Source organism: Electrona antarctica, assembly GCF_951216825.1.
Source record: "Electrona antarctica genome assembly, chromosome: 2".
Lineage (NCBI taxonomy): Eukaryota > Metazoa > Chordata > Actinopteri > Myctophiformes > Myctophidae > Electrona > Electrona antarctica.
This window is the reverse complement of record NC_136807.1, coordinates 6,570,881-6,584,343: the sequence shown is the minus strand read 5'-3', so window position 1 is coordinate 6,584,343 and position 13,463 is coordinate 6,570,881. Positions and strand designations below refer to the sequence as shown.

At 46.6% G+C, this 13,463-nt stretch overlaps 1 protein-coding gene across 7 annotated transcripts in view; it reads right to left on the bottom strand.

Annotated features, from left to right (window-relative positions):
* The window catches only part of mtor (mechanistic target of rapamycin kinase), a 211,657-nt gene that overhangs the window by 75,903 nt on the left and 122,291 nt on the right, over positions 1-13,463 (bottom strand). For all 7 annotated transcript variants that reach the window (XM_079492652.1, XM_079492653.1, XM_079492654.1 and 4 more), the window contains 2 exons: positions 11,892-11,967; positions 1,685-1,824 (listed from right to left, as the gene is read on the bottom strand). In XM_079492652.1, coding sequence (XP_079348778.1) covers positions 1,685-1,824; positions 11,892-11,967 — 216 coding nt within the window. The remainder of the gene's footprint in view (positions 1-1,684; positions 1,825-11,891; positions 11,968-13,463) is intronic.

Below are 13,463 nucleotides of genomic sequence, written 5' to 3'. Positions count from 1 at the left end.
CATGCATGTGCACGGGGGCCCTTGGAGCTTCAGTTCCCAGGGGCCCTCAGAGGTGCTAATCCAGCCCTGGCAGGAACGTTATCACTGCTCCACCCGAGCAACATGCTAGTGATTTTTTTTGCTTGTAAATAATTCTCTATAATGTAAAATTATAGCAAATGGCTTCAGAAAGTGTATAAAATTATATCCTGCATTACCGTAAAGACTTGGTAGAGACTTTCCGTTTCTTTGTCTTATTTCCACGCAAAGATTTCTATTAGTCAGACCATGTGGGTCGACGATATTCAATGAACCAAGTCAACTAACTTACAGTACGTCCAAGTGGAGATGGAGGAGAGATGGAGTCACTTCCTCAGTCGGTCATGGTGATTAAATTATTATTCAAAAACTATTCCAATCAAAATGACTATAGGCTACTTCCGTATGCAACAATTTAAGTAATTATCCCCTCAGGGTAACTGCAAACCATACTGGCCAACCGTGCGTGAACCGTGACGCTCGGGGGAGGCATCTTCAGAATCACGTTCGGCTCGTGTCCAAATTTCACATGAGATCGGGGATTTGTCTGCGAACAGGTCGGTGAGCGGATAACTGGGGCTAAACTCATTTAGTGTGAACCCGACAGGGACGTGCACACATAGACATCAAAGGGGGCTTCAGCCCCTGCCCTTTTACCCGTCTGTAAAACAACTGCCCTTTCCAGACCACGAATGCAGCATCTACTATGGTGAAATAAATGCAAATGCCCTCCTCTCCTTTCCATGCCATGCCGGAAGGCAGCATTCAGGATAATTAATTTTTTTCCCCGAAGTCTCCTGAACTTGAACACAGTATTTTGCGTTGAACAAATTTGTTTAGAAATCCATGTCGTACACCTGCATCTCCACTAGCTAAAGAGTGCTGGGTCGCGCCCCGAACATAGCTGATATACAAGCTCTCAACGCGTCGCAGCGTGACACGTTGTGAGCTTGTAGATCTGCTATTTTTGTGCCCTAAAAGTGTCCTCTTACGGGATGTCAGCCCCTGCCTCTCTAACACCCTGGAACCCGGCATAAGACGTACAGTGGTGAGCACTCCAAAGTGTCACTGGTGGTGCCACCCTGGCACCTCCCTGGTACCACGTCTTTGGTGGTACAACTTTGTTCCATGCTATCACCAGGAGATGGCAGCAGAGAGCTAATGTTCTAACTAATGGTACCACGGAGGCACTCAAGTGGTATCACTGCCAGGCTCAACTGCCCCCCCACTGTACCATTCTCCTAGGGCTTCTAAGCAGCGCATACGACCCAGGATCAGCTCAACGTACCATTCTCCCAGGGCTTCTAAGCAGCGCGTACGACCCAGGATCAGCTCAACGTACCATTCTCCCAGGGCTTCTAAGCAGCACGTACGACCCAGGATCAGCTCAACGTACCATTCTCCCAGGGCTTCTAAGCAGCGCATACGACCCAGGATCAGCTCAACGTACCATTCTCCCAGGGCTTCTAAGCAGCGCATACGACCCAGGATCAGCTCAACGTACCATTCTCCCAGGGCTTCTAAGCAGCGCATACGACCCAGGATCAGCTCAACGTACCATTCTCCCAGGGCTTCTAAGGAGCGCATACGACCCAGGATCAGCTCAACGTACCATTCTCCCAGGGCTTCTAAGCAGCGTATACGACCCAGGATCAGCTCAACGTACCATTCTCCCAGGGCTTCTAAGCAGCGCATACGACCCAGGATCAGCTCAGGGTCTTCCTTGTTCATGTCGATCTTCTTGTCGTACGCCAACAGGGCATCCTCCCACTCATGTAGCTTCTCATACCAGGTGGCTTGGATTTCCTAGTGAAAAAAGACAGTATGAAGAAACATTAACAAACTATTAACAAACACGTTAAGTCATTCATCATAACTCATTAACAGTTTGTGGGTGATCAATTCACTATGCATTAGTGTATTCTAAAGCAGTGGTTCCCAAAGTGGGGTCCGTGGACCCCTAGGGGTACGCAACGCATAGCCAGGGGGTACCCGAAATAATTCCCTTTTTTTTTTAACATTAAAATTATGTTTATCTACGCGGCCATTTCTGCCAAGTTGCGCAATAAACATATTTTTTTTTGGTTCATTGTGTTTCTCCCATGTTTGCTTTGGGCCAATAGCTGACATGATTACTAAAACTACAACATCAGTCAACCTGTCGTGACCCCAAACAGTAACAGCAGGACGCATGCTGCAGAAACAACAAAAAGACTCAGGACACTTGAAAGGTTTCTGCGGCCGCTTCAGATGAGGGGGTACCTGGAAAAATGTCTACCCCAAAAGGGGTACCTGGTCCAAAAAAGTTTGGGAACCCCTGTTCTAAAGTACATTGTAATCACCAGGAATTGAAGCTGCAATCTGTAAGTTCCATGCGAGATTCAAGCGTGGGTTTCCCCAGTGGGAGAGCAAACTTCTAATACTATTCCAAGTGGGAATCCCTTTATTGTGCCTATGAGCTTCAGGTAGTACTACTTGCCTACCAGTAGGTGTGCTATCTGACACCAGGGTCTAAATGTCTCATGGAAGAGTAAAAAGAGGCTACTTACAGTACGCTAGTTACAGTAGATTATATTAATCCATTTTGACCTGAGATCAGATTCTAAAAATGTCTTCTACATTCTGACAGTTTTCTGAAAAAGCTATGTTTCTATGTCAGTCGTTCTTTGATTTTTCAAAAATAGCAGACCTACAAGCTCATAGCGCGCCACTCGGTGGCGCGCTATGAGCTTGTAGATCTGCTATTTTTCAATAGCTAAAGCATAACATAATGCTAACACCAAATGGGGCTCCCGCCTAAAATGGGTTAACATACAGAGTCAGACTGGTTAAAATACTGCTTTATTCATTAAAATAAATATCGGATTGTACCTAAATAAATATGCACGCACGCACGCACACCCACACACGTTGTGTACATATTTTTGATGGTGCAGTACAGCATCTGGGTGGAATTTGTGATGTTCAATAACAGACAGTAAGAGTAATTTTGCAGCTGTGAACAACTACAAAATCTGTTTTGAGTTTGCACATTGTATCGAACGACCTTGTGAATTCTGCTCTTCAGGTTGTCAGTTGAGAATATTTTGAATAACATTTGAATAACATTTTGTGCCTTTGTCTTATTCCAACCTAAAATGTATCAGTCATGTTCTATCTAACAGTTAATCATGCAAATACCACAGGTTGTGGTGTGACTTTTCTATTTGAGAACAGAGGATTATGTAGCATAATGTATTGGACATTGGTTGTCCACATGCATTTATACTTTCATCCATACAGGATCTAACATGGAAGTTAGGTGGTTCTGGAAGAAACCATCTAACTCCACCTAACTCCAAAATGTTTATTTTTCAAGAAACGAAAAGAAAAATCCAGCTCAAGTGGAGCTTTTTAATACTTTTCATTGGTTAAATATTTTTTTAACCAACACACAGATGTAAAGGGTGTTCAATAGTACAGATTCATGAAAAAATGAAAAAGGCTAAATAGTTTGAGGATCCAATGGAGTTAGAAGGTTATCGTGAAGAACTTTTGAATACTTTCCATTGGTTAAATATTTTTTTAATCAACACACAAGCCTAAAGGGTGTTCAATAGCATTGATTTATGGAAAAAAAGAAAAGAAAAAAGGTTACTTTTACTTATTAGGACTGTATCTTCATGTACTCCTGTTTTATTTTTGAGTGGTGTAAACTACTCCTACAACTGGCTTTGTTAGTTTGTCTGTCTGTCTGTTCGTACCAAAAAATGAGCATGGTTGCTATGGTCACCCAGTTCACACGGGTGTGATTTCATTACGTCAGACATTACGTCAGACCACAGCTGATCAGTCTATATAAGACCTTACACCACTCAGTTCACACAAGGTGTGATGTTTTTGTATTATTACTGCATTTCTGTTACTGCCTTGGTTTGGTGTATTTTATTTTGTAGTATTGTTCTGTGCTTTCTTGCCTGCCCTTGTTTGGTGTTTCCTATAATATATATATTGAAATTGTATTTAATTTAATAAAAAGTTAGACGCCTCGTTCGGCTCTGGGGCGTGTGGTTCTCAAGAGTAGGCAAGCTTTCCCAGAGCTCTGGGGCGTGTGCTTCTCAAGAGTAGGCAAGCTTTCCCAGAGCTCTGGGGCGTGTGCTTCTCAAGAGTAGGCAAGCTTTCCCAGAGCTCTGGGGCGTGTGCTTCTCAAGAGTAGGCAAGCTTTCCCCGAGTTTCCTTGCGAAGCATAGTGGAGGCATGAGCGGAAGCTTCCGCGCGTGTCACAGAAGGGGACTTTCGGTAGGCCAATCAGAGGCACGTTTGTTTTCTCGTGCCAATAAAGCTCTGTTGAAAAGACACACTTCCGCTGGACTTCTGCCGTCGCTGGAGACAATGAACTGCAGTGGCCAATGAGGCATCCATTTATATGGTCTATGGTCTTACCAACCTGATTATTGTATCCCTAGTCATCTGTGTTCTGTTTGCTCGTTTGCCTGTTAGCCTATCCTGTGTTTGATTGAGTGTTATTTTGAGTTCATCTGTGTCTTGTTATCCCTGTCTATTTAAGCCCTGTGTTTGCATTGTGTTCTCGTTGGTCCGTGTCGAGTGAGTCAGTGTTTATTTATCTGAACGTCTTATCTGGCTATTTGGAAGAACCTTGGTTTAGTTTAATAAACACCTTGAAGTTAATCTGCTCTGCATCTTGTTGCCTGCTTTTGGTCCTCCTACTCCTGACACAAAAACAGAGTTGGGTGGTTTCTTCCTGGACAGCAACGATATGTTACGTCCAGGGGTGACCGGGCCTTAGCGGTGGCTGCCCCAAGGCTCTGGAACTATTTGTCCATACACATCAAAGCTGCCCAGTCGATAGTTATTTTTAAATCCTTATTAAAGACTAATTTATTTTCCCTGGCCTTCAGTAACAGCTGATGTAGCCCTGTTTCCCTTACTGGTGCTAATGTTTGTTTGTGTTTATTTCATTGTATGCTGATGTCTGTTTATATTGCATTGTTTGCTTTGATTGTTTGTTTATACTGCATTGTCTTTAACTTGTACAGCACTTTGGTGTTAAATGTGCCATATAAAATCACACCCGTGTGTACTGAGTGGTGCAACCCCCCCCCCCCCCCCCCCCCTCCTCTCTCTCTCTCTCATTAACAGGCAACAGTGCAGCACTATCTCGCTCTCTGTTTCTGGCACAACAGCGCCACTTTTGCCCCTACTGGTACTCATAGTCACACACATAGGTTAACACATGTCACATAGGTTAACATGGACATTGCTGTTCCTTGGAGTGGTTGCACCACTCACAAATAAAGTTTGAGTTGAGTATATGTGTGTGTGTTACAACATTGCAAATTATGTTACAACCTCAGATATAGCAAAAGCAACTTATTTTTTTTGGGGCATTTTTATGTTATCTTTGTTTTAGATCGATCAGTTAAGTGTAGAGAGACAGGAAACCAAGACCAGAGAGGAGAGACATGGCATGCGAGACAAGACCAATGTGGGATTCAAACCCAGGTGCTTGTGCTCACCAGGAGCATAGTGTATAGTCTGTGCACTACTGTGCTCACCAGGAGCATAGTGTATAGTCTGTGCTCACCAGGAGCATAGTGTATAGTCTGTGCACTACTGGTGTGCTCACCAGGAGTGAGTCTGTGCACTACTGGCCAGACACTGTGCACTGGCCAGACACTGTGCTCACCAGGAGCATAGTGTATAGTCTGTGCACTACTGGCCAGACACTGTGCTCACCAGGAGCATAGTGTATAGTCTGTGCACTACTGGCCAGACACTGTGCTCACCAGGAGCATAGTGTATAGTCTGTGCACTACTGGCCGGACACTGTGCACTGGCCAGACACTGTGCTCACCAGGAGCATAGTGTATAGTCTGTGCACTACTGGCCAGACACTGTGCTCACCAGGAGCCTAGTGTATAGTCTGTGCACTACTGGCCAGACACTGTGCTCACCAGGAGCCTAGTGTATAGTCTGTGCACTACTGGCCAGACACTGTGCTCACCAGGAGCATAGTGTATAGTCTGTGCTCACCAGGAGCATAGTGTATAGTCTGTGCACTACTGGCCAGACACTGTGCTCACCAGGAGCCTAGTGTATAGTCTGTGCACTACTGGCCAGACACTGTGCACTGGCCAGACACTGTGCTCACCAGGAGCATAGTGTATAGTCTGTGCACTACTGGCCAGACACTGTGCTCACCAGGAGCATAGTGTATAGTCTGTGCTCACCAGGAGCATAGTGTATAGTCTGTGCACTACTGGCCAGACACTGTGCTCACCAGGAGCATAGTGTATAGTCTGTGCTCACCAGGAGCATAGTGTATAGTCTGTGCACTACTGGCCAGACACTGTGCTCACCAGGAGCATAGTGTATAGTCTGTGCTCACCAGGAGCATAGTGTATAGTCTGTGCACTACTGGCCAGACACTGTGCTCACCAGGAGCATAGTGTATAGTCTGTGCACTACTGGCCAGACACTGTGCACTGGCCAGACACTGTGCTCACCAGGAGCATAGTGTATAGTCTGTGCACTACTGGCCAGACACTGTGCTCACCAGGAGCATAGTGTATAGTCTGTGCTCACCAGGAGCATAGTGTATAGTCTGTGCACTACTGGCCAGACACTGTGCTCACCAGGAGCATAGTGTATAGTCTGTGCTCACCAGGAGCATAGTGTATAGTCTGTGCACTACTGGCCAGACACTGTGCTCACCAGGAGCATAGTGTATAGTCTGTGCACTACTGGCCAGACACTGTGCTCACCAGGAGCATAGTGTATAGTCTGTGCACTACTGGCCAGACACTGTGCACTGGCCAGACACTGTGCTCACCAGGAGCATAGTGTATAGTCTGTGCACTACTGGCCAGACACTGTGCTCACCAGGAGCATAGTGTATAGTCTGTGCTCACCAGGAGCATAGTGTATAGTCTGTGCTCACCAGGAGCATAGTGTATAGTCTGTGCACTACTGGCCAGACACTGTGCTCACCAGGAGCATATAGTGTATAGTCTGTGGTCACCAGGAGCATAGTGTATAGTCTGTGCTCACCAGGAGCATAGTGTATAGTCTGTGCTCACCAGGAGCATAGTGTATAGTCTGTGCACTACTGGCCAGACACTGTGCTCATCAGGAGCATAGTGTATAGTCTGTGCACTACTGGCCAGACACTGTGCTCATCAGGAGCATAGTGTATAGTCTGTGCACTACTGGCCAGACACTGTGCTCACCAGGAGCATAGTGTACAGTCTGTGCTCACCAGGAGCATAGTGTATAGTCTGTGCTCACCAGGAGCATAGTGTATAGTCTGTGCTCACCAGGAGCATAGTGTATAGTCTGTGCACTACTGGCCAGACACTGTGCTCACCAGGAGCATAGTGTATAGTCTGTGCACTACTGGCCAGACACTGTGCTCACCAGGAGCATAGTGTATAGTCTGTGCACTACTGGCCAGACACTGTGCTCACCAGGAGCATAGTGTATAGTCTGTGCTCACCAGGAGCATAGTGTATAGTCTGTGCTCACCAGGAGCATAGTGTATAGTCTGTGCACTACTGGCCAGACACTGTGCACTGGCCAGACACTGTGCTCACCAGGAGCATAGTGTATAGTCTGTGCACTACTGGCCAGACACTGTGCTCACCAGGAGCATAGTGTATAGTCTGTGCTCACCAGGAGCATAGTGTATAGTCTGTGCACTACTGGCCAGACACTGTGCTCACCAGGAGCATAGTGTATAGTCTGTGCACTACTGGCCAGACACTGTGCTCACCAGGAGCATAGTGTATAGTCTGTGCACTACTGGCCAGACACTGTGCACTGGCCAGACACTGTGCTCACCAGGAGCATAGTGTATAGTCTGTGCACTACTGGCCAGACACTGTGCACTGGCCAGACACTGTGCTCACCAGGAGCATAGTGTATAGTCTGTGCACTACTGGCCAGACACTGTGCTCACCAGGAGCATAGTGTATAGTCTGTGCTCACCAGGAGCATAGTGTATAGTCTGTGCTCACCAGGAGCATAGTGTATAGTCTGTGCACTACTGGCCAGACACTGTGCTCACCAGGAGCATAGTGTATAGTCTGTGCACTACTGGCCAGACACTGTGCTCACCAGGAGCATAGTGTATAGTCTGTGCACTACTGGCCAGACACTGTGCTCACCAGGAGCATAGTGTATAGTCTGTGCTCACCAGGAGCATAGTGTATAGTCTGTGCACTACTGGCCAGACACTGTGCTCACCAGGAGCATAGTGTATAGTCTGTGCTCACCAGGAGCATAGTGTATAGTCTGTGCACTACTGGCCAGACACTGTGCTCATCAGGAGCATAGTGTATAGTCTGTGCACTACTGGCCAGACACTGTGCTCACCAGGAGCATAGTGTATAGTCTGTGCTCACCAGGAGCATAGTGTATAGTCTGTGCTCACCAGGAGCATAGTGTATAGTCTGTGCACTACTGGCCAGACACTGTGCTCACCAGGAGCATATAGTGTATAGTCTGTGGTCACCAGGAGCATAGTGTATAGTCTGTGCACTACTGGCCAGACACTCCTTTATTGACCGTTTTTATCCCGCATACAGAATGGTCACTAAGCTGTCAGCGTGTCCATGAGGATCAACACATTTTTGCCTTATGTTTCACTTGCTCGACTGGATTTGTTTTTATGACGGAACCAAGCAAATGAAGTATGAATGAGTCAGTGTCATAATGAAACTTTTAACGGCATACTCAAATTACTCCTTGGTAAAAAAATAAAGGCTTTCAGAATTCCTGCACTAAGTCATTCAGCAGATGCCGAGTTGGAAGTAAAGAACTCTCCATTTATAAGAAGGTATTCTGCAAGCGGTTCTTATTACGACACTGCACGGCTGACTGGAGATTCCCGCTTCTGAGCATTCTCATCCCGGTCACACTTCCTTTAGTCCATTTTGGGCGGGAACCCCTTTTGGTGTTAGCATTATGTTATGCTTTAGCTATTGAAAAATAGCAGATCTACAAGCTCATAGCGCGCCACCGAGTGGCGCGCTACGAGCTTGTAGGTCTGCTATTTTTGAAAAATCGTAAAAATGCGGCACAAATCTTTGAATAGGTATATATTCTTTCAGAGCGAACTTTTTTTATTTATTTCGATGTCAGACCTAAATGGGTTAGGCGACCGTAGCCAGTGATGCACAGACCGGGCACAGACCTGTGTTGACATAGTGATGAGCCTGATTGGAACACCAAACAGAAACCTCCCGTTGTAAAGCTCTCCAAATGCTCACCTCATAAACAGGATTCCTGGAAGTGCTCTCGGGAGCCGCTTTTACTGAATGTTTTCACTTTGCCCATAGTTTCTTTTAATGGGGGACATAATTGCTGCTTGCCAAGATGGGGGGTAAGGCCATTTTTCACCTGTGAAACAGTCGGCGGGCTAACGACTTGACTTTGGGCTAAAAGTAGCAATTCAATAAAAGCTGCATACTGTTAACAGATCTGTTTGGGTTGTTACTCCAAAACACTGTCTGTCACACAACACCGTTCCTCTCTTCTCTGGCTCCTTTCTTCCCACAATCAGCCTCATTCACTGGCGCACGCGCGCGCGTGTGTGTGTGTGTGTGTGTGTGTGTGTGTGTGTGTGTTTGTAGACTTCTTTGCTATTCAAGTTTTTCTTTGTCACCGTTTAGGTAAACACTCTCAAGAGGCCCAGGTTGGACTGCCAGCAGCAGTGCCTCCAGTTCAGCTGGGCACTCCAACAAACACAATTGAAAGGTTTGACGAGCAGGCGATTGTTACAACCCTGTGGGTTGTCTGTTCAAGAGCTGGGGAAGACAAGTGTGACCCACTGAACACATTAAAAACGTCCTTGAACTTCCGTTGGGTGACAAGAAGTGGCTGGGTGGGTTTTGGGTTTACCCGGTCTGGTCCAGTGTACGAAACCGGTCAGATTTCATGCGGACAGCTTGAATGGGTAAACGTCATTGTGAGACAGACGTGCTGGCAAGTTAACAGTAACCTACAATAGCAACCCATGCAGATACAGACAGCACTGTATTGCTGAGGCAATAAGAAATATGACAACTTGATTAACATATTAAATACCATAAAAATGGTAAATGGTGCATTTATATAGCGCCTTATCCAAGGCGCTTTACATAGATTGTGCATTACATTCACCCATTCACACACACATTCATACACCGATGGCGGCGGAAGCCATGCAAGGTACCAACCAGCACATCGGGAGCAATGTGGGGTTCAGTGTCTTGCCCAAGGACACTTCGACATGTAGACAGAAGGAGCCGGGATTCAAACCGCCGACCCATGGATCGTTGGACGACCTGCTCTACCTCTTGAGCCACAGTCGCCCCACATATTATGTTTATGCACTGTGGGAGGTTCTGTATGCAACTCCGCGTTTGCGGTAGTGCGTGTTTGTAGTACAACACGAATATATTACAGCAGCTTGTGACCTGTTCGGTCTACCCAACAAAGGCAAAAAACTACTGAACCGAACTACGCAAAAAGAGTGATCAAAAAGACTCCTTTGGGCCACTGGTAACAACAAGAATGAAATGAGACTGAGTGACGACACTCACACAGCGTGCTGTTTACGAAACATGAAAATCAAACCGTTTCATCCCAGCAGCTGCTGTTTTAACACTTTGACTCCATAAAAGGCTTCACCCGCTATTTAATCAAATATTCTACGTTGCCGAGATTGTTTTATTACCTTTAGAGCATACGCTGAAGTATTTGCAGCTTTCAACAACGAAAATCCGGCGACAAATGGTCCGTCGGCTTGTTATGATCATCAGCACCAGCGGCCATGACAATGCGAACGAAACCACAGTGCAGAGCAAGTTGTAGTCCAAACAAACCCCCCGTTCACTTGCATTGGGCTCAATTTCCCAGAAGCCCTAGCAGCCCAGATGATGACTTGATTTCCGGTTTCGTCATCATAACGTGACAGCCTCGTCATCAGGTCCCGGATAAATCCGCTGTTTCTTTTTAATTATTTTAAAACGGCGAATTAAACGCATTAAGCAAATGTCGGGTATAGCGTTTTACGCGCGGTGGAACACTGGATTAAACAATTAGCGGTCGTCAAACTGTTAACATCAGGGTTTATCTGATCGAGTAACCCAACCTGTTCACCCAAGATACATGAAATGATAAATGAACATGCTGGTATCGGTCAACAACGCGGACTGCTGGCAGTAGTTAAGTGTCACATCAAATTTGGTGATCTACAGTATCAAAACACGCAACAATCTAAGTATAAAGAATAGATGGGGATGTAGTATAAACAGCAAAAGCCATACTGGACTAGTTAGTTAGTTAGTTAGTATTGGACTAATGTTACACAAAGAATAGACTTTTCTTCAAGACACATGACTTTAGGTGCTTTCCGCTTGGCAGGTACGAAGTAACACAAAGAGACTTACAGTCAAAGACGGTACAGTAAAATGGCTTTACAAACCGTTCACGGTTAAGGTACTATTACTGCAAGGCACTCTGCTTCTATGGAGCGTTAAATGCATTTCACATTTGGGAGCGAAAGCACCCAATGTTTTTATAAAGCATATGGGAGATAAAAACAGGTATGCACACCTTTTTAATATGTGGATGAAAGAATCACTGACTCACTAACTGCTGACCGAGGGAGTCAGGCACATTCACCACATGCTGTGACTGTGTGGACTGGTCGGGAATGGGACATTCTGGGGGCGGGGTGGCTGTGAGTTTCATCCCCATTTTACGTAGTGGCAGTGTTTTACAGTGTTTAATAGCAGGAGTGCGTAGCGGGACTAATGTTGGAGATTTATACTGTAAATATGAAAAGTGAAAGAAAGAAAAAAACGAGAGAGGACAAAGAGAACACTCACCAGCTCTCCGAAGTGTTTCATGGCGTACTCCAGGACCCCGGCCGCCGCCTCTGGCTGCTGCAGCTTATTGTTGATGCTGCGAGAAGAGACAGGAAACACATGCTCAGTGATTCATCATAATCCCTCGTTACGACTCTCTCTCTCGCGCTACGGTAAATAGCCGATCTACAAGATCACGACGTGTCAGCAATAGCGGCGGTACCATGTACTGTAGATCGGCTGTTCACGGTGAATGACCCTACTACGACCAAGCATAAATCATCGTAAAGCATAAATCAGGCCTCAGAACAAGCGTTGGGTTTGGGTTTCTTTACTATCCCTGACCCGGAGGGAACTCTCGGGTGTCGGTGACGCACGTTTTGCTGGGGGTGATGGATATCTGCTGAGGTCACATGTACAGTATGCACACACACACACAGGAGTCGATGAAATGGGAAGAATAGGATCCAGGGAGGCACAGGTGTCACTGTGGTGACTGATGTCTCCGGACGAACCCTGATTTAAGGGCTGTTCGGGCTCAGGAGGCGACGGCGTCATGGAGTTGCACATGGGCTGCAGACACGAAACATGCAGCAGTACGTGTTGCGTGTATGTACGCCTGCTGTCTGACCACAGCTGACCAAAGGAGTCTGCAGAAAAACCCTTACATCACGTCACCGTGGACACTGGATGTGGAGAAACTATTTACTATGTGGCTGCCTGAATGTGTGCCTCACAGTGTGTGTGACTCAGTGGCACGCACGCACACGCACGCCCACACACACACGCACACACCACACACACACACACACACACACACACACACACACACACACACAGTGGTTGCGGTTAGGAACGTGGCACGTGTGCTAAGTAAGTATACCCTTGAGTGAAATATTGCAATTACGAAGAAAAAAAGGTTACAGTCTTTTGGTTTTATTAACATAAAATCTCATCATACATTTAAGGAGGGGGAAACTAGTAAGACTGCAAAGTATTAGTTCTTTTACACACCGAAGAGTGCAATACCCTAACGCCGGGGCTCCACTGGACGCGTCAGTGTTGCGTCTCCGTCACCTTCGCGTCTCCGTCACGTTCCCTTTTTAATCAATGAAGGGTGGCTCCACTGCCTACGATGCGTTGCGTTGCGTGACTGCTTTAAAATTGCCCCGGTTCCTTTTTTGACGCGCGTCACACGCGTCACACGCGTCACATGCGCCCGGTGGAGCCCCGCCGTAACAAAGCTACATTATCTAAGGTGTCTCCGTTAAGGTCTTTTCAAATGAAAAACGACTGACATGCCTAGAAAATACATTTTCAATGAGTGGTGAGCGTACAGCGCGTAGGGAGGCGAATCTGAGAGGCATAGCGACAGGGGGCTTGTGTCGGTGTTTGTCTCATGCACAGGCCCGCCACCGGAGTTGAAATGTATTGAACTTCTGTCTATGCGATGCATAGCAACACATCTACTCACAGGAGGAGCCCATGCGACCCGCCGACCATGCAGACCAAACTGTAAATTGGCCAAAGGGCAGCGGGCCAGCGGTGGGGCAGCGGGGCGGAGCAGCGGGGCAGCGGCGCGCCAGAGGGATA